The sequence below is a fragment of the Atractosteus spatula genome, chromosome 8 (assembly GCF_055471065.1).
Source record: "Atractosteus spatula isolate fAtrSpa1 chromosome 8, fAtrSpa1.hap1, whole genome shotgun sequence".
Classification (NCBI taxonomy): Eukaryota; Metazoa; Chordata; class Actinopteri; order Semionotiformes; family Lepisosteidae; genus Atractosteus; species Atractosteus spatula.
Window position 1 is genome coordinate 55,273,277 of NC_142713.1, and position 27,704 is coordinate 55,300,980.

The 27,704-nt window shown below is 39.6% G+C and overlaps 1 protein-coding gene across 6 annotated transcripts in view; it reads left to right on the top strand.

Moving 5' to 3' along the window:
- Positions 1-1,619: 1,619 nt before the first annotated feature.
- Positions 1,620-27,704, top strand: part of aebp2 (AE binding protein 2) — a 72,681-nt gene continuing 46,596 nt past the window's right edge. For all 6 annotated transcript variants that reach the window (XR_016091490.1, XR_016091489.1, XM_088923956.1 and 3 more), the window contains exon 1: positions 1,620-2,297. Coding sequence is in view for 4 of the 6 variants with exons in the window: in XM_088923956.1 (XP_088780082.1) it covers positions 1,729-2,297 (569 nt within the window). In the remaining 2 variants the exon portion in view is untranslated. The remainder of the gene's footprint in view (positions 2,298-27,704) is intronic.

Sequence of the window (27,704 nt, forward strand, 5' to 3'; positions counted from 1 at the left end):
GGTTTGATTTTCTCGTAGCCAGTCGCAAGTCGCAAGTAGGGGCGGGCTCTTGTGCCTGTGACTGTCACCGCCAATGAGCGCTCAACCGGAAGTACAACGCAGACAATGCCCACAAACAGTGAAGAACTACGCGGCTGCAGGGAAAGAAGGAAAGCGAGTGTTTTGGACTGTGCAAATGGAGGAGAGGCTCGTCAAACTCTGGAGCCAGCACCGATGTCTGTTCGATATTTCGTGTTTGTTGTTGACGTTCGTGCGGTGCTCCTCCTCTTATTCCGGTGTGCTCCACGTTGATTGGCTGCCAAAATGAGGCGGCCCCGCGGGACTTTCGTGGCGCAGTGCGAGATTTGGAAAACCATGACGAAAAGTCGTGAGGGAATCGTGTAATTAGTCACCCCCTGCGATTCCCAGTCATATAGTTTGACACCCTCTAGGACAGCAAAGGCAGCGAGATTCAGCAACTGCAGTTGTTAAATTTGACATGCTCTCCGACTAGAAGTCGTTTCGAGTTCTGCTGTGTGACATGCACTTAGCTGCTGCCATGGAGACACTGGACATTTCTGCAAGTCCTGTGCCTCCTGCACTGAGCAGGAGGCTCTTCCTGGCCACTGTCATGCTCCCCTGTAACATTATCAGGAGGGGGCACTGAGGAGCACTTCTCATGTTTTGGTGGGGAGTGTAGGAATGCCTTGAGATTGAATGACATCCAGCCTAGAGTTAGTTCTGCTTTAAACCCTGTGTTTCTGGGTTAGCCTTAAAACCGCAGCAACCCATACCGTTAATTGAAGACTTAATAAGAAAGGTACTTTTGCTCATGCCATGAGCACTGATCCTCCTGATGCTCCGTGTTGGAAGTCACTGTGGGATACTGAAACGACTATGACTCAGAGGTAGCACACTGCACTGCTGTTCAAGTACAGTAAATAGTCTTTGCCGATTCTGAATTGATACTCAGTCATTGCTGGATGTTGCTTCTAACAGGCAAATGTTACACCACAAAATTCAACATTGTTACTGACCTTTTCAACCAAACGCGGTTAACGTCTTAAAAAAATAATATATTCTGTACTTAGGTTTGAAAAGTAGGTAGAAGACACTTAAGAAAATCAACCTGAAAAGCTGTAACATTTTTAACTGGGGAATAAGTTGTTTTGATAAATTACCGTTTGATTTTTAAAAAAAAATCAAAAGCAAAGTCTCATACAAACACAACTATCGGTGAGAAGAACGGAATCATCCAAAGAAAACATTTAATCTAGTCTCATTTGAAAACTTTAAACTTTAAAAGGCAAAAAAAAAAAGCACTGGTTCCTAAAAGCCTTAATTGGAAGATTAGTCATAGCTCTGTTAAAATGAAAGCACTGGTACAATCAAGCTCTTCTGCAATCACTAAAATAACCATATAAGTAGTGGCCTTTTATGTTTTGGAATAACCTTTCAAACGCATAACGCCCAAAAGAGTTTTAAAGAAACGAAAAGCGTGCCTACAACCTGTGCAAGGTCCAGATGTCTACGCACCCTTGGTGTAAAGCGAAGCTTGTAGTACTTTCCAGAGCACGTGTTGGCGTTTTGAATGAACGTGAACATGTGTCATGACGTCACTGACCACCTCCTCCTCCTCCAGCGTCCCTGTTTCAACCTCCTGTGGATCTACTGCACTCTCTGTTATGTGTGTGTGAATAGCAGAGACAGACGCAGGGGGGGGAAAAAAAACAGACATTTCTCGCAAAGATGGCTGCCGCTTCCACCGATAGCGCCGAGCAAGATTCCCCATCACCTAGCAACGAGAACGGGGCGCCGCCGACAGGAGAGACCGAGGACCAGATGCGAGGCCTGCCGCTGCCGGGACAAGAGCCGGGTGACGGCCAGGCGGTGAAAATGGAAGAAACGAACGGCGACCGGGACAGAGAAGACGACGACGACGAAGAAGAAGAAGAAGGAGGAGGTGTGGACGTGAAACCCTCGGCTGCAGCCAGGGCAGCCGAAGCAGCAGGGGCGCCCGGGGACGAGGAGGAAGACGAGGAGGAGGATGAGGAGATGAGCAGCGAGAGCGCCGCGGGCGAGGGGAGCCCGGCGAGCAGCAGCGACCCCGGGGACGGCGCGGAGAAGGAGCTGAAGCCCGGACAAAGGGAGGAGAGCGAGTCCGGCTCCAGCGACTGCAACAAGGGCAAAGGCGAGGATGCCCCGGAGAAAAACGGCAGCGGGGAGAGGGAACACGGCGCCGCCAAGAAGCGGAGGGCCAGCGTGGAGATGTCATCGTCGGACGGGGAGCCGCTGAGCCGCATGGACTCGGAAGACAGGTCGGTGAAACTTCACGGGGGGGGGCAATAAAAAACACCCCACAAATTCAACAGGAAAGGCGAGCCCGCTACAGTTAGGTAATCTGCCCTCCCTTCGCCGGCTCGGGGGCATCGGGGGTGGTGGTGGGGGGGGGGGCATGAAGTCTCTCCAACTTGTGGAAATTGAGTTAAAACACAAAATCACAGTCTTGGATCGGCCGCCCCTCCTTCTGCCCCCGACCGGCGCTTTAGTTGTGCGAATAAGTGCCCTTTTTTTAGTTACTGATTTATAAGCAGGAGGGTGCACGGTACCATCGCCATCTGATGGGCTTTTTGGCTCGTTCTCGTGTGTGTGTGTATGTGTGTGTTTTGTACCCGTAATAACGCCACTCGTGGGTCGCTTTTCGCCCGTTTTCTGTGCGAGTTTGTCAAGTTCATTTTTTTTTTCCTCCTCCTCCTCCTGCGGGTTGAGCAGCATCGCGCTCGGTTTCGGATGGGGGGCATTTTCGGGGCATGACTTCTTAAAACAACGGGGGGGGGGAAACGTTAAAAAACCCTCGCACAACCTCCCTGCACGTGAAAGGGAATTTAAAATTAAAATATATTCTATTTATCTCTCTGTCTTTCTCTGGAGGGGGTCAGTTTGCCCCACAATGAAAGCACACGTGTAGCTGACGTGAATTTGAATGGGGTCGGGTGCAGTATGGACGGACGGTGGTCACTGGGGCTGATGACGATGCGAGAGGCTTAAAATTGAAGGAGGAAAAAAAAACTGTCCCCCCCCCCCCCTCCCAACACCGAGTTATCAATGCTCCAGTTGATCGACCCGAGTGAACTCGGCACCCGTGGGTAAGGATGGTGAAAGACGCAGCCAGCTCGCCATCCGAGTTTCTGCCCAGTTTCAGTGGCCGCATGCTTGCTGTGTTGGAGAGGGGGGGGGGGGGTATGGGTGCCATCTCAAGTTTGCTAACGATCACCGCGCCTTACTTGTCGTGTTCGTGATCTCGACAGATATTCGCAGTGGTGTGTTGTTGTCGGTATCACCGGGGGCCTTGGTCGTTAACGTGGCACAGGAGCAGGTGAACAGGGGCTGTGGAGGATGAGCGAAGGTGCTTAGGCGACCTTGGCCTCCAGATTCGGTTCGGAAAAAAACCCGAACAGGTAGTGGTGGTGGTGGTGGTCTGGTAAAAAAAAAAAAAGTATAGTATTGCTTGTAGGGAAGAGCTCGACCAGGTTAGGCTATTTAAAAAAAAAAAGGCGAACGACACGTTTTGATTTAAAGCATCGTGGACAAAAAAAAATAAAAAAAATAAAAATGAAACGCAGTGCGATATGACCTGAAGTCCGAATTTAGGTTTGCCTTTCACCTGGAGCAAATGTAACTTTATCCAGTAAAATGTACAAGATATTTCAGTACCAAGATTATCTCGCACCGAGCTGAGGTCGTGTGGAGTTCAAAAAGCTTTAAACCCGTACCCCCCCCCCCCCCCCATGTAAGATTAGCAACGTGAATCGTTCACATTTAAAGAATATTTTGGTAGCGTTTTAATATTGTTTTACACGGTTTTTTTTTAAACGTACACGCATCGTTTCTAGTCTTTATGGGCGCATACGTACATCAAGAAAAGTCGCTAAATAATTAAATATAGAGAAGGTTCGGTTGGAGTTTTTTTTAAATTACAATAAAAAGCTTTAAAAAAATCGCTGAGCTTTTGTTGTCTGTTGGCACATACGTTCTTGCTCAGGAAAGAGAGAGGGGAGATGGGGTTTCAGTCCAGAAAATAGATTTTTTCCCCCAAATGTTGCCCATTTATTTAGTTGTAACTTACTCTCCCTAACACCATAGTTTGTATAGTAATTCTCCATTTTATGACTAGCCAAACTAATGTAATTGCTGGAACGTAGTGTGTCGCCAAAGTGGTGTAAAATACTTTATTTTACGTGGTTTAACGTCGTACTCCACTGAAATAGCACAGTCTTCGCAATTCAGACTAGTTTAATACAGCGGACTCGGCCCATTTGCTAGACCTCTCTGTGGTGTCCGTTCTTGAGGAAATTTCATCCATGAATTACGATCTCAGCAGGAATATGAACGCATATCCCTTCTTTCCACTTCTCATTTTCCAGATGTCAAAAACTTCAGTTCCCCTCATTGCAAGTAGGTTTTTTTTTCGCTGTCATTATCATAAAGAAAAAAAAACCCAACGAAATGAAGACAGTGTGAGCACGTCGTGTAAAAGGATAAGCATTTTTCTGTCTTCATTATGCGATTGGGATCATTAAAGGATTTGCATTTAAGAGCTCCTCCAAATGTCGTAGGAAATGAAAAATTAAAAAAATGCGAATTAAAAACGCATTGCAACTGTTGTTGCTCTCCTGTTGACATTGTTACAACTTTGGTCGATTTAAGAACCTGTTTTGTGTTTTGCTTAACGAGAACGTCAATTCCATTACAATTTTATTCCTTAACACCCGTTCCTATTTCCTAGCTATTTGTATGCATATTTATTTTTTTTTAAAGTGTTTTTAACCCATTAGCTAATTAGGTTACAAAATAACAAATTTGACTCATTACTTCCCCTTTTTGGTTTCCACAGTGCTTAAAAGCTCCGCAGTGTCCTTAGTCAAGTCAGTAGGCAGTAAAAAAAGTCCCCTAGTTTTTCCTTATCGATAGCGACTTAACCTACAGGTCTGGGTTGCGGTTGAAAGCAGTACTTTATAGAAAACACAGAAAAGGCGTGCTGTGCAGTTATTAGGGGGGGTGATTTGATTCAACTTTACTGGGCAAAAGGGGGAGAAAAATACGTTTTAGCGGTCCAATCGCGTTCTTTCCAGTTTCCAAATCACAGCTGTTTACGAAGTGGAATCTCTGAAGGAATTGCTGGCTGCCAAGAGTAAAAAAAAATGAAATCGGAAAGGAGAAAATGCTGTTGGAAGATTTTGTGTTGTAGGTGTGACTGGAAGCCTTCTGCCTGTTTTATCTTCATCAATCATTTCTAGGTCGATTGTGAAATGCTAAGGCAAAAATTTTGCCATCTCTGTCTTTGAAGTGAACATTCCTATAAAACATCTTCCTGTAGTCATATAACGATAGGGATAGGTGGTAGTTTAGTTAATTGAAATCTCACAGACTAGTCTCATGCCTAGATTGTTTTACAAGTGTTTGTCCTCAAGGATGTGTATTTTAAAGAATGTTTTCACTTGCAATTGACAGCTATTTGAACTTGTTTGCCTACCCCCTTGAAGCAAAATAAGTGATGCACCCTGGGATGATCTTAGATTCTAAGGTCTAATTTTAGAAAAGTTTGGTAATTGTCTTTACACCCTTTAAAATACTTACTGAAAGATAACTAAATCAAACTAATCTTTGCATATATTTCGATTGTAAGATTCTTAGATAACTCTGTTGCCGTTCCTGAAAAACACTGAAAGGCAGAAAGAGACAAAATTATACATGAAAAGATGTGTCCTAACTTAAGCATCTCATTCTTTATTTTTCCTTCTCTATGTACTTTGTTTCCAAGTTCTTACAGTGTAGAAAAGTGCAAAAATGCACAAATTAAACAGGTTAAAATTATGAGAAATTCTCAGGTTAAATTCAGTGAAATTCTCTTCACTATTTTAGATCATTTGTTTTTATTGGAAAGTACATTTAAAACTGAGACCAGGAAGCACTACTGTGCTCAAAAGGTTGGGTGTGTAAAATAACCTACCCAGCCATGCGTTTGAAGATGATGTCCCAGTTTCTTTCAAGAAATGGCTAGATGAGATCCTTTGCTACCAACATAGAAAAAAAATGGGGTGAATATCTTCCTCTAATTTGTAGCCTCTCTTGTGTTCTAAAATAAAATAAGAAATGACATTATGGAAAACTACATAGTGAAAGATATAAATAATAATAAAAGTAAGATCACAAGCATTTCTTGTTACTATATCTGTCTTTGTTTGAACATGACAGTTAATTGGTTAGTATATTTTTTTTGTTGCTGAATAAGATGAGGATATTTGCCAAAGTGGCTTGAAAAGCCAATGTACATCATCTAAAGTCTATATAAATGGAATTGAATGGCTCATAAAGGAAACTCCCCAAAGCATGATTATTCTGTTAGCCGCTAGCCCATGTGGAAATCATTTTTCTGATAATTACTCAACATCACAGAAGATCTTAACAAAGCTCTTGGTACCAGCTCAGGAGTCTTGGTAATTCATGATCTCATATTTAGCATAAAGCAGCAGTTGATGTAGGTTCTTTCTTGTAGCTTTAAATCTGTTAAAGGGTGAAAGTGTTTTTATTGTTATGAAACCTGTGGAAGTTTAAGGGTTGCATGGGAGGCTAAATGGAGTACATGGCACAGTGCAAGGCAGTTTTTGAAATGATTTGCACAGACTTCCTGTGCATTCGCACACATCCCACATACCCCAGATACTCAGAATGCAACATCTTTCATTGCATTTCATTCCAGCTGTTATTGAAGGCTCATAGCCAGTGACAAGTTGTGCTGGGTTTGACTCTCCTTATACTGTGTGGTAGGATTTTCTTCTTCTTAGATGAGCCATGTGGACTCAGTCCTAGAGATCCCTAATCGAGTTAAACTTATAAGTCGCCCTGGATCACCTGCTTTTCAGTAATTGTCAGTAATTGATCACATCAGCAATACATTTGTCCTATGAAGCAAAGCCTGGTCTTTCGGGGACCAAGGGATTGTGGTTCTTGTTCCAGATGATCTTTAAATTATTTTAACAAGCAAAATGCCTGTTTAAGTGATCACAGTAAGATTGTTCTGAATCCTTAGAGAGTGATGATTGAGAGGTTGCCTTCAACTCCTACAGAATTGGTGCTCTCCAGGACCAGAGTTAAAGACTTCAGCTCTAGTTTAATTTAAAACTTAGTTTTTATTATACTCATCAAAGTATTAACACTGTTCACTAGACACTTGAGCTGGTACATACATAAAAAAAGCTGGACAGGACCAGCTGTTCATGTAGCATGTACACTGGCTTTCATGTGTTTCCCAGTGGCAAATTGAAGGTACATGAACCAACTGTTGGATGAGAGCAGAATGAACAGATTGGAAAATTCCAAATGTAACATTGGTCCATTAAGGGGGCAAAAACTGAGCCAGGAAAGTATAGACCAGTCGCTCTTTTACTGTTGCTAGAGTTATGGAAATGATGCAGAGATTTAAAATACAGGCATACTTACAAAGTACTGGCATTTTAGGAGACCGCAATCACAGATTTAGAACAGGACGATTGTTGGACGATGTAATTGACAGCACTGACACATTGATATATTTAATTCCCAGAACACTTTTGATAAGGTCCCTTATCACTTTTTATAAAGACCATTTTGAAAGGCTAATTCTTAAATTAAAATTCTAGAAATCCAAGATAGTGTATCTACATAGATTTCAGCACTATTTAAATAACAGGAAATGGTGCATTACCTTAAGGACCATAAGCTCTAATTTGGCAGATGTATGCAGTGGTGTATTGTAGGGACATGTTTTAGGCCTCTTGTACAATCTGATCTACATCAGCTGTTTAGATTCTAATTTAATCTGATTAAGTTTGAACAAGGTTTGCAAATAAGGGAGTTACGAAAAAGTGACAAGGGAATTACAGAAAGAATTGGAAAAAGTAACAGATTAGACAGATAGGTGGCAACTTAAATTTAACATTGATAAGTGCACTGTGATCTCATGCAGGAGATAAGAAAATAAACATGATTCTGACCTGCAGGAAGCTCCGCATGAAGGGCATTTTGCTGTTTACTTGTGGTTGATGCAGTGTAGGGAGGCGATTAAAAAATAAACAAAATAGTTGGGTACACTGCAATCAGTGCGGAAGTCAAAGCAAGGAAAACTCAGCTCAAGCTTTACAAAACACTGATTGGTTTGGTGATTTTGTTTTTAGTTAAGTGAACCTAGATTTTCATCCAACCGTTTCTTAAACGTGCATAAACATAATGAACAACTCGGTTTACTATGACAAATATTAGGACAGGGGGTCACCACCATGTCATACTGCTGAATGGGAAACATTCCCCTAGGTGGAACCTATTTATACTCCTTTGGATTTTGTATACTTGGATCAGATCTCCTCTCAGTCTCTCTTGTTCGAGATTGAAGAGATTTAGGTTCCTCAGTTTAATCCTATACCACGGATTAAGGAGATACCACAGATTAGAAGTTGTACTCCTTATGACGACTTACTCTTTCCTGTCCATTAACAGTCTGTAGTGCCCTGGTTCAGTTCTGTACCCATTATTTTTATTTTTTTCCATGTCATCCTTACCTAGCCCTGTTTAGCAGCCTCAGGTTCTTGCAGTGTATTCCTTGTGCTTCTAGCACATGAGATACTTGTTTTGAGTTAGTTCTTCTTGTTTCCAGGGCTTTTCTGATCCCACCAGAATTGGTCTCTTGTGTAAATGCTCCTTGAGTCTTCTACATACACCTCCTCGGTTCATCAGGTGCAGCCTATCCTTTTTGGATCGGTTCCTCCATTTCTAGAAAGTCCTCTGGTGCCCCATAAACCTAAATCCCTCCTTTCTGCACCAGTCTTCAGGCACTTGTTAAATTTCCATATTTCCTCTTGCTTCCCTGGGCTTGCATGCGTCACTAATAGAACTGCCTGCAAAGGTTATATAGAGTGAAGCTAACAAGCCAAGCTCTGGCTAGGAGTCTGCACACTCACTCAGGGAGGTCTGGGCACCAGTACTTCTAACAGTCTAGTAATACTTCTCCTCTGTCACTGGATCCCCTCAGTCCACCCAGTATCTGCCAGGCTGTTAGTGGCAGAGTTGGTCTCTAGTAAGGCTTGGAAGCAGTTGTATACCACAAGCTCTGGAGATGCTGCTCCTGAGAGGTTTTCACACCCTTCCCTGCGGAAGGGCACAGGCAAAATCTCGGGAAAGAAGACTGTCCTGTTTGTCTTACGAGTTTGGCGCAACATTTTCTTTGCAAGTTTGCACATGTCTGTGTTGAGTAGCTCAAAGGTAGTACAGTGCATCTTTCAGAATGCGTAACACTGTTGTGCTTTCATGCAGCAACTCGGTTGCGTGGTTATTTTTTAGTTAACATTTGCCAACTTTTTAGGGGAGGGAGTATAGACAAGAACATATGCTCACAATTGGAAACTGCAAGGGGAATACATTTAGGTATTTGTTTACAGATATACAAATATAAAAAAATGTAGGTATCTGAAACAGGCTTTCCAGCCACGTGGTTGAGAACACATTCTAGGTCTCTAAGAAACGGCTGGACGAAATTCACTCAGCCTCTAAACTACTGAATGCTTGAGTGTAAAGAAGCCTCCTCTCATTATCCACCTTTCTAATGTTCATATTTTCGTAATATTTATAAAGGCCAGTTTAAAATGGTATATTCTGCACTCTCCTCGCTCCAAATTGATAGGTTTTTTAATCATTGTTTGTGGATATTGTATTGTGTTCTGTTGATAGGCGTCTTCTGATGTGCATTCAGTGATGATGGGTAATATTCCTTGTCACGGTAATGATATAATAAACTGAGTAAGCTGTGGAAGCAGAACGGTGAAGGTGGTAGAACTGTAGGAGTATGTGATTCAGCATAAAGTGATGCTTTCCATATGGTCGACCACTCTTCTCCCATCGCTGAGGCATGCGTCAGAGCTAGTAAGAAACTAGTGCAGAAAGGACACATGGGGGCAGGGAGTAGCTCAGCCCTCACAGTGTCCTCTGTGAAAACCCATCTGTACGCCCACAGAAATACTGAACTTGTGAACTACTGCAGAAGCTTAAAAATGATAGTGTTTCGTAGCTTTCCTTAGTTTGCTATGAATGTTGTGCCCTAGAGGGGGCCTGTCCTTAAGTGAAGCTCTTGGATGTGAGCCACCTCAAAGTGCGAGAGGTGTGTTTTTTGTGTGTGAGTGAGAAACAATCTAAAGGTGTACTGTAACTTTGTAAGGAGCTTCTTTATAAATTGACTAGAAGCTCATTAATATAAATGGACTGGAAAGCAAGGAAAACGGTGCTTTCTGAAAAATGCCTGGTGAGATCTGAGTTTGAGCTCATTAAAATGAGGCCAGGAAGACCACCCTATTGTATTAAAATAATTAGTGGACCACACATCCATAATTAGATTTTAATTAAAGAAATTGCTTTAGAAGAATTCACATACCCCTTACACTTTTAATATAAGCTTGCCTGAAGAATACTGATATAAGCAGGTACTTAACTGTATCTTAACCGTTTTGAGCTTTCTTTGTAAAAAAAAAAAAGGGCATTTTTTGTGTGTACATTAACCGTCGTATTTTCAAAAGAAGCAGTGTTAAAAAGTAAAAGATGAAGTAAATGTAAATTTCACCCTGAAAATGTTTCAGCTCTGGTGTCTTTCAGGTGTGTTGAAAATTATAACCATGTCTAGAAGCAATGTTCTCTCTAATTAGTGTTTTGCACTGAGCACACTGATCCTCCAGATCCCCCTCAGCACTCAAAAAAGATCTGTGCAACTTCAGGCTAACGCAATTCATGTCCATTTTGATTTACCAACATAAAATAACATTTAAGCAGAGGAAAATATGCAACAAAATGTTTAATCACGTTGCTTGCAGGCTTAAGGAATTAGGGCAGCAATTTATGGTTTTCTAAAGGTACAGTAAAACTCTAATGTACCTGGGATTAACATCAATTAGGCTTCTCAGGGATTTGAGCACTTTACCTTAGAACATATTTGTGTTTCCTGTCATTTCTGATTTTGTCTGTTTTTTTAGATCAACTTATCGTCAAGAGCTTTTCCAAATGATTGATTTTGATTTATTAAACTGAAACCATGGTGAAATTTCATGCAAGAAGCATCACACCGATGAACAAATCAGCATCTTGTTGTTGCCTGTTTCTTTCTTTTAATTTACTTTCTTATCCTTTATTTTCCACTTGTCTTTTCTTTGGTTTTTATCTAAGATTCTGCTTTATCTCTGTCTTTATTTTAATTTTTTAAGTTGATATATTTCTGTGGTTTAAGGTGTGTGGGAGAGGATCTAGAGTCAGCAATTATAGGGGATGTATAACTTGGAAACTTTTTTTTCACTTGTTTATCTTCACATATTGTTCCCCTTGTAAAACTTCAATAAAAAGGCTTGAATGGAAATTTTTGTGCGAGAAGCTTAAGTGCCACATATATTAAGAAGCCGTGCCAAAACTGTCAACCCATCACTCTACAGCATGTTGGCATCTGTTTTGCACATAGTCTTTTTCTCTCACCATCCATTTGAAATCCGGGTAGCATTTGCTTAAAATTTTATTCACAGACTATCTTGATTTGTTCTTGAACGTGTGAGCAAGTCTGTGCTTTATCTGTGCTAATGTACGACACTTGCGTATCTCATACCGTGCTTCTAGGATAAAAGCAGACCGCTCAATGAGCTCTGTTTCTCGATGCATGAGGAAGTAAAGTGTCTTGATGCTTGAGAACTTTGTAGTATTTTCAGTTTTCACTCTGGCAAGGCAGTGGCCATCAATAACCATAAGGTTGCATCTCACAGCTGGAATCGCAATAGCCAGTGTACCTCGTCTAAAGTCCTGAAAGATAGTGTCTGTATTCCTGGAATGTTTACAAAGTCTTTGAATCTGCTTTTCTTCATAGATGACCAGCTGAACAATGTGTCAGTCATCTCCAGTAATGTTTCAATTTCTTTCATCAGCCTCATTTCCAAGCATGGTCAATTCCTGGGCCTTCCCAGTGTGCAGCACATTGTTCTGCTGGGTGTGGTATAATCTGAGTATTGTCGCAAATCTGGCCAAGCATAATGGATGTGCCACTCGAGCATGACCATTTTCTGAAATTCCCGTCTGTGATCTGCCTAGATTTGCTTGCACCTGCAATATTCTGATTCAGTTGGCTGCATGTTGCCAGTTGAATAATGCCAGCAAACAGGGTCCTGTAACCAGTGTCATTATGTTAAGTTTCAACAGGAGAAAACATTCTGTACATGGCTGTCGTCACTCATCAGTATCGTGGTATGCACATCTGCATTTCGCACAATTTTCATGGGTTCTGATTAAACCACCTTGTTAACTTGTATAATCAGAAGCTTAGTGTTCACCAAATGTAAATCTGTTGCACGGATAGCATTGACAAATGTAAGTTTTATTGCAGGAACAACATTTTCATTATTTTAATTTCTTAAATTTGGCTGCTGTGCATTACTGATTTCTATTTGTTTCTGTCTATCTGCTCTAGAATCCATGAGTTAACAGTTAATGCCCATTTATTGCTTTGTTGCATATAGTCTTTAACTGCATCCATGTGGGTTTTTTTTAGTAGGTGGAGTGTGAGGTAGTCAGGTTGTCATAATGCCCACGTTTTACCAGTTGTAATATCTCCCTTAGTCACTGAGCAAAATTATCCAAGAGCCTGTTATGAGGTTAGTATAAGCAAACTTTGCTGTGGCTTATGATATCTCTGTATTATCATCAATTTCCCTACGGGATTAATAAAGTATTATCTATCTATCTATTAAAGATATTAATTCTATCAATCAAGTAAATGTTTTTGGTAGTATCACCATAAAATACACATAATGCAAAATACACATTCACATGAATGAGTATACTTGTGGGTGTGTGAATCAACCTGATTCATTTCTATGAACCACATTGTCCAATATAAATGGGGACCCAGACTCTTAGACAGTGAGCACACAGTGTACTCAAATCATGTTAGTTCCCATAAGCATAGAATATAAAGTTTAGCCACATCATAATGTCTCTTAGACAAACCTGAAGCCACCCATATCTGTCCCTTTCAGTGCCATTATCAGTTAATTCCTTGTTTTTAATGTCTAGCAAGGAGTGAGTCTTGTTACTTGTTAATTCTTTGGAAAGCCTAAATATTTGTTTCTTTGCCTACACCTTGGAGACGGACTCTATGAACACCATCAGTTCCATGTTCAATTTGTCTGTCTGGACGGGACATTCCTCTTTTATTGGATTACAACACAAAACCAGAATTTGAAATTATCATCAGATCCATGTGTTTGTATAAAATGAAACCCTTGCAGAATCACCCATGTGGCCAGTTTCTATAGCATTGTTTCTACTCTAATTTGTTTTTTTAAGAGATTTGTTTCTTTAAAATCTACAGAACCTGTTACATTTATGTTCAGCTTTATTTCAAAGCAATTAAGTCACATTTGTCATTTTTATGTTCATCAGGTGAATCCTTCTTTAAGCATTGGGATATCAGTTTTGGAAACACGCATATTTAAGAATTTTTTTTAGGTACTGTATGGCCTAAGCATGTTTTATGTATTGTCCGTGTATGTCTAGGGAATACGCTTAGACTCAAAACTAAAATATTTCCTGATACAATCTACCTTAGCTAACAGCAGCTTTTTTGTTGAATAATTATATTTATATACACAGTACTGGTAGTGCCTTTGCATTGTGAGGGAGCACAGTCTCCTAGTGCTTTGCAAAATTAAATTTGATATAAAAAGGCAAAGATTCATTTTTATTGAAATTTAATATGTATCTTGCTTTATGTCAAAAGCAAAATCTAGTCTCTCAAAACTATAGTATGCCAATATAAGTGAAGGCATGAGGTAAAAGCAACCAAATTGATTGTTTTATTCTTATCTAGAGGGTGCCCACTACATGAACAGGAAAATAAGCCTGAGTTTCCACAGACAGATGGTTTTTGTTTGTGCTTTGTGTCTTGTGCTGTTTGACTGCCAGTAGGTAGTGGGGTCATCTTGAGTCTCTTGTTGTGTCCTATGCCTGTACCTGAAGTGGACTGGAGCCACGGTGATATTAGTGGTTTCACCTGTCAGTGTGTGAGGTCGACTCAGAACCACTGCTCCTTGGACTTGTTTGAGGGCAGCCTTTGAGTCATGTTGTACATTTTATAAGTGTATATTGAATAAAGCTGATAGTTCCAGTTTTCATCTGTTGGATTTTTTTGTGAATTTATAAGGTATTTATCCAAGTGTCTTAATCAAATCACATAGTAAAGAAATAGCCACAATAGCATAAATACTAAAATGTAGATGACCTAAAATTAATGATAAATATCCTATGTTGTAAAATCTTTGGCACTAAAAATAGAATACGCACCCAAAATGTATTGAGCTACTTTCCAGTAAATATTAGCAAAAGTTGCAAAAAGTTTGAAAAAGTTGCAAAATCAACTAGGCGCACACTCTACTCCAGTATATTTAATGTTTAATAATTTGTCCAAATAATCTTTGGCACTAAAATGTTTTAATAGCAATACACATATACACAATTTGTGCCCTTATAATTGTTTTGTCCCTTTTTAATACGACAATTGTGTGTATTTGTAGTTTCATTTCAGACAACACAATTTAAGTGACACAATGGGCTCAAATGTTAAAGATGTAAAAAAGTTTAATATGCCGTGGGACAAAACACAGATCTGCACCTTGTAAAAAACTATTTTTAAGCTTTGTCAATCTGTCTTTAGTCAAATGTAAACATTGCTTGAATCCTTTACCGAAAATGTAAAATATCAGTCTGCAGAAGGAATTGGGGATTGTTTTTAATAATGCCACATGGTGCACCTGGCACTAGCTGCAGACCACATACTAGTTAGCTTAGCGCTAGAAATAACTGTACCTCATCTGCTTGGGGCGTTGTGGTAACAGTAAAAAGGAAAGATGAAGTGAATAAAGAAGATATTTTAGTGAAGACATCAGGGCAGCAAATAAAGGTTAATACAAGTTCTGTTTTTAATTAACATAAGTGGTATGTAGAGTTTAGGATGGTTCTTAGAAGTGGTGGAAGGAATGCAAGCTAAGCTTGTTTTCTTATGGTGAAATGTGCCGCAGCATTGCTGTGTGTTAAGAGTTATACACCCTCTGCTCATGACTGGTTTAAAAGTGGTCGTGCTCAAAGGGGTGGGCAGGACAGAAACATGAAACATGTCTGCCGTGAACCTCAGGTGATTCGCACTTCGCCATTCATGCGAAGCCGAGATCTAAGGAAACCCCTGGGTTTAAAATGAAAAATACAAAATTATTTCATGCAGCCTACTTCCTGAGCCTCGTCAGTTTAATTTAGCAATCATTTATATCTCTCTCAGACAAAGCCACACTGTTCCATGATCTGCAGTAAAAGAGTCAAAGACAGCCTAGTTGGACTTTTATTCTGTGCTCTCTTTTTTTGTTTTTCTTTGATCTAAGTCTTTCATCAGTCCAATGATGAAAATAGCCTGTGCTTTGGTATTTTGTTGAGTACCTATCCTTTTAACTAGTCTTCTCAAAAAGTGTTGGAAGTTATTTAAATACTGCAACATTAAAGGCAGCAAAGGTAAAAGCAGTTGCTATTAATTGCTGTTCTGTTAGAAGTCTACTTTTGCTACCTGCCTGAGTGACTGTGGACGATTGCCAAACAAATATAAAAATCTGAAACTTTCAACATCTGCTTAGAGCACCTGGACGCTTCTGAATCCGACAGTGTTATTTTGACATGTCTTACTCCGGCAGCTGTCTAAATATCATTACTTTGGCAGGTTTGTTTTGGGTGGTTTCATTGGTGTAATGCTGGATATTGCAGGTTAGTTGTACCTTTGCGAAACAATAGATTTTCATCAATCCCGTGAGACCCACACATGGGCCACAGCTCGGGCACCATCCGGACGTGTGGGGAGGAGAATAGGATAGTTTGGTCAGAACAGATGTATCTACCTGGTGGGCCAACATAGAGGCACACAATGGCATGTACAGCAGCACCAGCAGCCATGGTTGCAGCAGGCTATAATGTAAGGTGTGAGTAGGCGAGGCTGAAGTAATAGGTCTTGCTGGCAGACTATTCCATAAACTAGGAGCACTGCAGCCAAAGGCTTTACCGCCAGCTGTTTTTTTTTATTAATATGTGGAATAAGAAGACCTGTGTTCTGTGATCTAAGTGGGCAACTTGTATTGTATACATTAATCAGCTCCATTAAATAGACAGGTGCGTGACCTCTGAGAGCCTTATTACTAAATAAAATAATTTTGAAGTCTGCTCTGTACCTAACAGGAAGCCAATGGAAAGAGCTATATTATATATAGTGTCTGCATTTTTTATTGTAATATTTTAATTGTGCTCCAGTCACAGCTGTTTAGGCATGTTTCAAGATGTCATCTACTTTACAAGGTTACTGATGATTGGTAGTGTGTGGGGGTTTCCTTTTACAAGTCTGCGTGTTGGAGTGACTGCAGATCTTTTTGTCAAGCTAAATCTAGTACTTGCCCCAGAAAGAGCGCTTGAAACTAACAGACTTCAAGCAGAAAGATGCGCACTAGTAAAATACCCCTTCATTGCTAATAAAATTAGATTTCTTCACTGCATGATAAGCATAGTCGCTGTCATATTCAGAAGAGGCCCCTGGCGCAGTTAAATGCTGTTGGTAATCTGAACGACAATTCATTCTGCACAGTGATCAGCAGTTGCCTCTTCTTGTCAAATGGTGAAGAAAAATGTGGTTTCTTTCTTTCCTGGGGTTTTAATACGTCTGTATACAGCTAGTTGATTGTGAGAAATGGGATTAAACTTTCACTGGTACTGGTTAACCCTCGTCATACCTGCTCCCCAATAGTTGTGAAGAAAAAAAACAGTTTCTATGCAGTCATATTTGTAATATGACAATGGGACCAATAACCAAGGATTAATTATTATCCTCTATCCTGTATGACCTATCTAAAATCAAAGACTTTTGTTTCAGTCTATGTATAGTAATTTGCCAGATGTGTGTAATATAGTAAGTTAAATGTTAAATGAGAAGATTACTTAAGGTATCATTGATGCCCTTGTGCCTGTAATGCAATCTGTCATCTTCTGAAAAATGAATAGGGCTGAGAATTGGGCAAACAGGTTAAGATTTCAGATAAGGTTAAGATAGGTTAAGTGAGGCAACAGTGTTACAAAGATCATATTTTGTCTTCACATCACTATCAGTGAATTATTGTGTAATTACCCAAGCTAAATTATTCTTTTAGTGTCTTGGCTCTTAAAATGAACATTTAGTAAAAAAGGCTACTCACTAGTGTTTGTGTGTCAATTTGTTTTCAGAAGCAAGACAAGCAGTGAGACTTTCAGTCATAGGTGAACTGTCGATCAATCAGCCTTGAAGGATTTGGGGAAGTCCAGTCTTGCATTTATTTTCACTTCAGAAAATGTTCAGAAAAAGGAAAGAAAAAAAACATTAATGTACAGTTTCTTAACACTACAGCTAACAGCCCATGGAAATGGCATTTATGAGTCATACAAAGGTACAATTCCAGTTTATTCATTTGAATAGCTGCAAGGGGGAGCTTTTTTTAAAAAGCAGACTTTCACGCATATGTGAATACACACCTGTGTATTTGTGAGTATCCTGTTTCTACATACATTAACAATACCCATGGCTTATTGAACAGTACCACATCTAATGTGAGCAAGACCTGTTTGCAAACGCAGATTCAGGTTTAGAGATTCCTCGTTTACTCTAGATACTGTATACAGTACTCCACGTTCATTCCCTTATTTCTAGCTAGCCTGCTTTTCTCTTAATGTATATGATGTTCCCCAGTTAATCTGCATTCTTTATCAACCAGATAACTGAGTCTGTAACTTTATTTTTGAAGTGCTTGTTTGATAAATGTGAAAAGTATAGAGGTTCCCTTCTATTTATAAATACAACATACCAGAAGAAGGGCCATGCTTCAGTTGGGAAATGAAAGAGAGAGGCTTAGTTTTAATCGGACACTATTGTAGATAACTTATGGCTTTATCACCAGTTTGGTTTGTTCCACCTGTAGTGGCCATTTGGTAATAATATCAATAATAGAGTTTGCTTATTCTTAGAATAAAAGTCTGCATCTCAAAAATGATGTTAAAAGAAAAAAAAAACAGTTCTTGTCATATTATACCATGACTATATTACGATGATTAACCTTTTTCATAATGCTAATATTAAAATAATTGTCTTAGAGAGAATTAAAAAGTGTTTGAAAAAATAATCAGCCTGAAGAAACATCCAGAGGTAATTTTCTGATTACGTTGACAGTGTCTTCAGTTCTTAAACGAGTTCTGGTGGTAAAATTGTAATAGGTTTTATTCTTGCAAACCCTTTATTTAGACATTTGACAAGCACATTTAATAAACTATTGATCGCTCTGAGGCGGTGTATAGTATGCAGAAATGTTCAATTTTGTGTAATAGTTAACATGCATTAATGTATTTCAGAAATAAAAAAATGAATTAATATAAAATTAAAATTCCAGGGAAACTACTCTTTTATTACTTCATGTGCATCCAGACGTTAGGATTTTTGTTTAGTGTTTTTCCTCTTTAGTACTGTATCCTTTCATTGTGACTAACAGGTTAAATCTGTGGAACATAATGATGTTTTGTAGCAGGTAATACTTAAAGCTGCCCCTTATTTCAGTTTAAGATCTACAATTAATGAATTGAATGACTGTTCAAGAACAGTAGGCATGTTTAAAGCTGTTGTAAGTTAAGCAGATATCCTTTTCCAAGTAACGTCTGCTAACTGTACCCAAAGCGCTCAGGAAAGGTAGGTTAATTCCTTGCTAAAAAATATTGTTGATGCATTGTATGAATCATTGTAAACCATGAACATCTGTGACCTTGTCAGTTCTTCGTTTATTTTTTTAAAGGAAAGGCACTTTTCACCTGGCTTTGTTCCTATATTTTAATATACTCCAGACTAGGACTATCTGCACTGTACCATGCACATTTTTTCTTGACTGACAAATCACATGACAGTGTATAGAAGTAGAAATGAGTTTTCAAATCCTTCACTTTGTCTTAGAAGCTGTATTTGCATTCATAATGCGGTTTATTTTATTATTTATCATTGTATTAATAATGCAATTTGTTTTCCTGCTACCAAACTGCCTCCAGGATTTCACTAGTGAGTGCACATAGCATTGTAAAGGTAGTGGACAGAATATGGAAAGATCTAGGGAGATGAGACCTCAAACGCATAGAAAACAAGGACTTCCACACAGGCAAATAATATCCCACAGTTGCAAATGAGAGGAGGCCTTTCTAGCCCATTTGGCAGTTAGTAGTTAATCTATCCAAAGATCTAATCCAGCTGTTTCTTGAAATAAGAGGGTATTGGCTTGAACAGCATGGCTTGGCCAACCCATACTCCCACCAGGTGCCCCCTGGTCTCAGTTTTGAATGCACTTCCAATTTAGTTACCATTTGTAACCTTTGTGTTGCGTTTCAGTGTTCATTTGGAAGAAGTCTGCTGGACTGCCTGTTTCAGTGCCTTTGAGGATGATGAATACCGATGAAAGTCCCCTTGTAGTCTTCTGTTCTGTTCAAGACTAAAAAGGTTCAGTTCCCTCACCTTGTCAGTGTAGGACATTCCCTGAAGCCCTGAAACATATGTGGTTGTTCTTTGGACAGATTCCAGAGCAGAAATATTATATTTTTTAGTTGTATGCAACATTCTAAATGAGCCATTGATAGTGCATTATACATTAATGTGACATGCAAGGCAAAACAGGCAATCAGCTTCAGATCATTTGACTGCTGATTTCATCCTGTGGTTTGAACAAAACTGGTCTGCTGACAACTCCACAGAGCAGGATATTATAGTGGGGGGTTGAGTGCACAAACCGCTCATTACACCTGGCACTGCACGTTTGAATGTCCAGTGGTGCAAAGCGCACAGGCAGTGGTTTACCAGAGGAAATAACTGAGATGATAAGAGGAATCATCGTTGGCCATGTTCTCAGTAACGGGAGCAATACATATGTGGTGCCAGCCTAAGGAACACTAGAGCCCTGAGATCTAGGTTTCAAGAATAAAGGGTTCTGGATATTCTGTTATTTTGTGAGGCACATTTGCCTGCCATGGTTTGTGTGCATTTATTCTTTTAGAAGGCAAGGCCAGTAGTAATTGCTACTTAGTGAGTAAACATCTTTACCCCATGCTACACGTCTTTCCAGCCTGGAGGAATGTATTCCAGGATGACACAGATCCCATCAACCGAGCACATGTGATTACCCAGTGGCTTGATGAGCACAACACTGAGGCTGTCTATATCCAGAGAGCATTTGTGGGATGTTCTGAAACAGTGCCTGTGACAGTTTCTACTTCCATTGCCTAGGAGCGAGATGATTGACTTTCTTGTGGAAGAGTGGTGCCACATGCCTCCTGTAGAATTACACATGCTGGTAGACTATGCTACAGTGCATACAGGCTGCAGTGGCAGCACCTGTTGACCTAAAATCATATTAAGTGAGTGTTGCCATTTTTTATTCTATACTTGTAGATTGTACAGGTGTTTGAGCTTGTTAATGGCTTGTGCTCAGGGGAAAAAAATGTTTCCTGATTTTTAGGCATTATAACTCAACCATGTCCATTTCAATTTAGCATTAAGTGCTTGAATGCTTAAAAATCTTAAGTGTTTCCATGACTGTCAGTCAGGAGTATGGCTTCTTCTTTGCTTACTAAATGAGAAACCATGCACAATTAAATCATGATTTAACACTGCAGCTGAGAAAAATGAGCTTCTAGCTGCTTGGCTTCTAAGTAAGTGTAATTGTTTTTCACATTCTCAGAGCATTATTTGATGCTTAAAATAGTAAACAATCAGTCTTAGTGTTTTCTCAATATGGCAGATCTTTGTCTTCAGAAGAGATTTCGTACATGATGCTAAGTTAAGGTTCTTTAGGAAAAAGGAAAGCCTATTTTTTTGGATTTATAAGTTGTCATGAAGTGTTGAAAACTTAAAACTGTATGAATTATGTCAAGTTCTTCAGTTACTTTGAACATTTATAGTTGCATGACAATTAGATGGAAAGGTCAGGAAAACTGACCAGTATGGTGACTAATTTCTTCAGCTTTTCAAGTTTCAAAATGAATAACTTTGTTAGCTTAGCATTAGCTACTTTGAAGTCCTGTGCTCATTTTGCTGCAAACGATCTCTGAAAAAGCAGTGTTCTCTTCAAATGCCCCAATCCTAGAGCTTTGTCTCATGGAGCAACTGCAGTTTTGATTTCCTCATAGCTCATAGTTAAATCTGGCAGTAGAGATGTCTCTGACATTTTGTAAGCCAGTTTTATAACTGGCTATATTAAAACATTTGCAGCAGGTACTTTCTGTCTGTTCTTGTGAGATTGAAAGTCTGTTTTATTTTTTGACATCGCCATTATCTTTAAAGCAACTCTGACTGCAGCATCTTAGCCTGAACTAGGGAAGAGATAAAATGAAGAAATGCTTAAATGAACTGACATGATTTAATAATTCATTATTTCTGAAAGCAGATGGTTTGGGCCACGGAGCGCTTTTTTTCAGCTAAGTGTTATCTTGAGTTTCAGCCACAGTTTCAATGACGGCAACCTCAGTTAAAAATAAGTTGCACTGTTTAATGACAGGAATCTAAAAACATGTCAGGGCTGTTGAATTTTTCACTTTTTCTTACTGCAGCAAAAGCACTTGTCTGATGTTAAAGGGTCAACAACATGACCACAATTCTTCAGTTGCTTCACATGCTTGGAGTGCTTGAATAGTGTGCAGGAAGAAAAGCAAAGATTGTACATTGCATCTAACAGCAGTTATATCACTCTGCAACTCACAACTGGCAGCCCCCTGAAGTAAACAAGTTTTAGACACCAGGGAAAGCTAAGGTTGCTGGAAGAGGTATTAGTGGGACCAGGAGCACTCACCCTCTGGTCTGTGTGGGTTGCCCCAGTATAGTAATGGGGACACAATGCTATAAACAAATGTGTGTTCCTTAGGATATGTAAAAATGAGGTTCTGACTCTCCATGATCATTAAAAATCCCAGGGAGATTCTTGAAAAGAGTAGGGGTGTCAACCCTGGTGTCCTGGCTAAATTTCACCCTCGTATTTATCAATCATGACCTTCTAATAATCCCCATCTGTGAACTGGCTTCACTGCTGTTCTCCTCCCCACTGATACCGGTGCACGCTGGCTTCTGTCACGCCATCCAGGAAGGCTACACATTGGTGATGATGGGGGGGGGGGGGAGTCCCCATGGAACTGTAAAGTGCTTTGTGTAGAGAGTCTGCAAATGAGCTATTTAATGGTAAGGATTATTATTATTAGCAGCAGTAGTGTTAACAACATGTATAGGCAACATTATGAAAGAGCTGGTTGTTTTTTTTCATTGCTGTCATGCAGATTAAAAAGAAAAAAAACCTGATCATCTAAATTTTGCATATGAAGTGAACAGTGTCAGGGTGTATACTTTTTTGATTTGTTTTAGCTATTGTTTGCTTGAGAATTTGTGAAACAAATATTAATTCTGATGTTCCTGGTGCTCCAGTAAGAGTCAAGGAAACAGTGTTGACTTTGTTGTATTAACATACTACTTCTAGTGATTCTGACTTTACTTTGCCAGTTGTATGAGTACAAAGATGGCAAAGCTCAAAGGCAGGCCATGGAACAGGCCTTTTTCTTGTCAGCTGAACTATGTGGTTTGCATTGTTAACCTTGACAAAAGTGATTGAGAAGAGGAAATTAATGCACACAGTGACACTGTGTGACACTCTCCACAGAGACCCACCATTGGCAATATTTTGATGTCTGTTAAAATTCTGAGCTCTGTTCTAAAGTGTCTTGGGAAATGGTTTGCTTTGAAGTGCCATTGTAGTCAAGCTGATTCTTCACTGGAAGGCTGAACATGGTGTGACTGTTTATTGCATTTTTTAGGGTAACCCTTTGTGGATATGGTTGCTGTTTGTGCTTTTGCTCCTGACCAAAAGAAAAAGTCCACTAGATGCACCATTGTTATCAGTTATTGCTGCTAAGAGCTGTAGCCGAATGCATCAGTATGTTTCATCTGTTCACCAGCACCTCTGTCTTGTTCTGGTTTTAAGTAGCAGTTTGCCTTTTGTTTCTGTCAGAAGGGCAAGCTTTAAAAAAGAATTGATCCCTGCTGTTAAGGAAATGGCACAGATTGAATGCAACTTTTGTGCCTCTCCTACTGATTAACAACACTTTATGAAAGAGTGAAGGAATAAAAACCCAGCAGCTCATTACATGCGGTTTGACAGAGGCAGAAAAAAGGCAGTGCTAGTGCTGTTTTATCTCCGTTGAGGTTCCTTAGTGAAGAGTTTGGACCAGCTGTAGTTTTCCCTGCATTTCATTCAATAAAACCTTTAAAAGAGAAAACAATGCTTATTTTCCTGGTTAGGTTCCTGGTATGTTGTTGCTTTTATATACTTGCTGTGAAATATTCACACTATTATAGATTCTTCCAGCATGCTGAGCAAGGCACTTCACATCTGTAAAATGCCCGGCTGTTTAAATGTGTGCAACAAGATGCTTTTAACCAAAGTTACTTCAGGCACATAAATAAGGTTCTGCTAAAAACTGTATGAAATTGCAAGTGAAAACAAATCTTATCTCATTAACACTATTCCAACACACCAATAAGTAATGATAACTGGTCTTCTACATTATCTATTGCCAGTTAGCATAATAAAGAGCTTGTGTGTGTCACTTTTGAAATACATTAAAGTTTATCTTTCTGTACCCGAGACTGCTGTAAGGTATCTTCTTAGATAAGTGTACGTTAGTTTGCATTTAGCATGTCATGCTGTTTCTGAAATATTAGACAGCTGTTTAAACTTAACTCATGCTGGAAAAACAGCAGCCTTTACATGTTCAATGTGTTACTCCCTGTGTTGTGTTGTAGCGCAGTAAGTGTTTTTGGTGTGCATTATAGCACACAGTTGTAGCTAGTTAATCTAAACAAATTGTTTTCGAATGTTTTTATGAATTCATCCACTACTTGTTTTACTGCAAATGTGATTTGCAATAAGCTTGTGAGAAAACTGGCCCTGCTGTGAGTATGTGCACAGTTGTGTCTGTGTGCCCTGGGATGGGCGGGGATCCCTTCCAGGGTGTATCCTGCTTTGCGCCTGGTGCTTGCCGGGATAGGCTTCAGCTCCTTCACTCCCCTGTATTGGGTAAAGCAGTTAGAAAATGGATAGATGAAGTGAAATGTTCCCTTTATCTAACCTCTCTGTTTACTGCTCTCAGTGTGTTCTTTTGTACTGATTAACATTTTGAATACCTACTTTCTTGGGTGCTACGCTCTGCCTTCTGATTGTAATTGCATGGACATACCATGATAACTGATGCCAAGGAGTCTCTGGAGGTAAAGATAGCAGATTCCTGCCTGAGGTTGGCCATCTAAATTGTAATCGTTGTTATTATTGCTGAATGGGAATGTGTCTGTCTAAAATCCAGTGTGCACACTAGAACATCCTGTCATGGAAAATTCCACTTCAAAGGGACAAGTTTATGTAAAGCAGTTTGAATGCTGGACAGCTGTCCAAGTGCTGTCCAGCTCCAGATCTGCCTAGCTGTGTAGTTAAAGACGAAAGGCTGAATCTCTGGTTTTATGGGCTAGACAGCTGTAATTGTCTTCTCAGACCACTGTCTGACCTTCTGACCTGCAGAAGCAGAGGACTCCCTTCTCTGTATCATGCAGACTGTCAGACCTCATTGAATGTATTCAGTTTCATTTTACAAGCTGTCTGTGCCATATCTGTAAAACATTTCAACTAATTCAGGAAATAATGCCCTGCTAATTTTTGTCAGCTGCTGTTGTAAAGAATTTGGAAGGGATCTTTTTTTCTTTAACTGCTTTCCGTTTCCTAATTGAATCCATAAATTGAGTCAAAGCTGTTATGCTACAAGAGCAGATGCGAAGCTAGGCCTGTGTTTACATCCTGTTGGTAATTGTCAGCAGACAATTTAAGCTAAGCTCTGGGAAAGTCATTGATAGGGCACTATGTCAGCATTTCACCCTCTTGTTTAGGAGCTCCAAGAATGAACTCTGTGTTCTGCTCAAGATTCTCACTGCCCGTTGTGACTTCCTTTCACATGGAGTGTGAGAAGCGCCCTGGAAACATAAAACAAGACTGAGCTCTTTTTAACTTTAGGGGTATGCAGCTTAATTTTCGTTCAAGTCATAAAAATATTTGGTGAAAACGGAGACGGATACTATTTGTATACCGTTGGCCTACAGTCGGAACAGTCAAAACTCCCAAAGTTGCATGAAAGTCTGAACAAGTATAGATAGCATTATTTAGGTCATGTAGATCATGAAATGAGATCATTTATCTTAATCTCTAACTTGCATCAAGGCCTTATTTCAGCCTGATTTCTTGAGTTGCTGAGAATGAGAAATAAGTCCTTATGTTTTGCTTCTGTAACCTCTGGGTGTGTTATTTTATGACTGAACTGTATTGTTGGATGAACACCTTTTCCTTTTATTTTGACCAATGTCACAGGTTTTAGACCCGTTATGTTTTTTTGTAATTTTGTGTGAAATTGATGAGCATAATTGGCCAGCAGAAAGTGAAGGTGGATTCATGATAAGTATTCTGATATTTTGAAGAAGATTCCTTGAACAGATGGCTTCAGCTGAGCACACATTGTTCGAGTGTGAGACCATAAGAAATGTATGATAGATGTGCACTTAAATCGTTTTAGCTTTAAATTCAGTTCTTATTTCATAATTTGCTTTTTGTAAGGAAGCTGGCAAATGATTGTTTATTTTACATGCAGCATAACATCACTTCTGGCAAGGAAAAAAGGTCTAGACCTGTCTATTTTAAATAGAGATGAACACAAGGTTGAAGATTTAATTGCAATTGGACTAGTATAAGCAAAATACTTGTGGCTCTCAGAATTTTCACTCAGTTTTGACTGAAGCTATTTCTGTATGAGCATGAGCACAGTCCTATCACTTTGTGTTGAAGGGGGTGTATTGTAACACTGTATTGGCAGAAACTCATTTCTAGAACTGTTTTACCCTCTGGCATGCATCTGGCAAGACAATATTTAACAGTCTTTTTGTAGTGTTTGTCCTTAAAAACAGTGATTTTTCTTTCATTTTCAAGTTTACCCAAGAAAAGATTCAGATCAGTGCCTTTCCTTTTTTCTGGAATGTGGCTAGAAGACCTTGGCCTGCATCTTTTAAAAAATGTGAGCGGAATTAAAAATAGGGCTATTGTTGGCGTAAGGGCATTTAGAGGTACAGAGCGTATTCAATAAAATCTTAAATCTTTGACCTCAGTAACGGTTTTGTTTTTACAGTATAACAAATTCTAATTGAAATCTTTTTGTTAATAGCATACCTATCAGTATATGAACTGTATTTTATAGCTTTTAGTCCATAATTGTAAGAAAACACGATAATGTTGCTGTTGCACTACTAATTACTTCTACATAGCATGCCATATTAATTAATCAGAATATAACGTTGGGCTGTGTTAAGTCTCGGGCTGTCCCCTCATTGCGGCATGGCCTTTCAGTTTCATCTTCACAGCATCTCTGGGGTTTTCAAGTGTCCTCAGTGCACATAATAGTTTTTCAGTCAGTTGTCAGACTTGTGAAATTTGACAGAATGGTGTCTGTGAAAATTATGACATCATGTCACATGCTTTGGCTGTCGTATAGTATTTTCGCCTTCCATACCCCGGTTAGAAATATCAGACAAGGTCACATATAGCACCTTGCCAACAACATCATTGCCTTTACTTTTTTCTACAATCGCTATTTCTTTTTGTTTTACTCCCCCAGTTTGGAACAGCCGGTTGTGTGGGGTTCATGTCCCGGTGGGCAACTCTGAACCCCATGGCCACACCCGGCAGAACATGAAGGGATTTGATATTAGAAAATGAAATTTGTCTGCACACGTGACAGGAAAATTCCTGAAACACGCTGACTTGTCTTTGCTAGAGTACGTATCCATAGGTTTGATCCATAGCATCTTTTTTTTAGTTTGAAAAGATACTTTAGATGAGATCCAGAGTACGCAAGCTAACTGTATTCTGACAACAGAGCTCATGTCAGGCTGGACACCATAAATGTAGTTATAGTAGTTTCAACAGATAATGGAACTGTAGACACGAAAATGTGGAAGGATGCAAGTAACTGTTATTTCAAACATAGATCAAGCCATATAATATGGAGATATTAAGTGAACATATGTGAAATTATTCTTGGAACTGATATGATTATTTTTTGTTTTTAGAAAGAGAAAATACTTGAGACTCTTTACCTTGCCTCGCTAAGTAGTAATAAGTGCTGTCTGAAAGCTAGTAAACTAGATTATATATTAGAGAATCAATTTTTAATTTAGCCAGAGCATCTCATTTGTACCTTTTCGTGTAACTTGGCATTTTACTGAAGAAACTCCTTGTGGCATAACATGCTTGTGGATACAGCAATAGTGTCATGCCTTGGATTTGAACCCACACCTTTCAGTTACCAGTTCAGATCCCAGTGCACTAATCCAGCCTGCTGCCTCTGATGTACGTGAGCAGCTGTTGACCTAACAGCGTCTTCCTGCTCTAGACTCTACACAAGGGAATTAGTGCCTTTGCAACAATTCCTGCCTTGTTCTGCAAGTAATTTCTGCCCATTTGCTTGGGCCACCT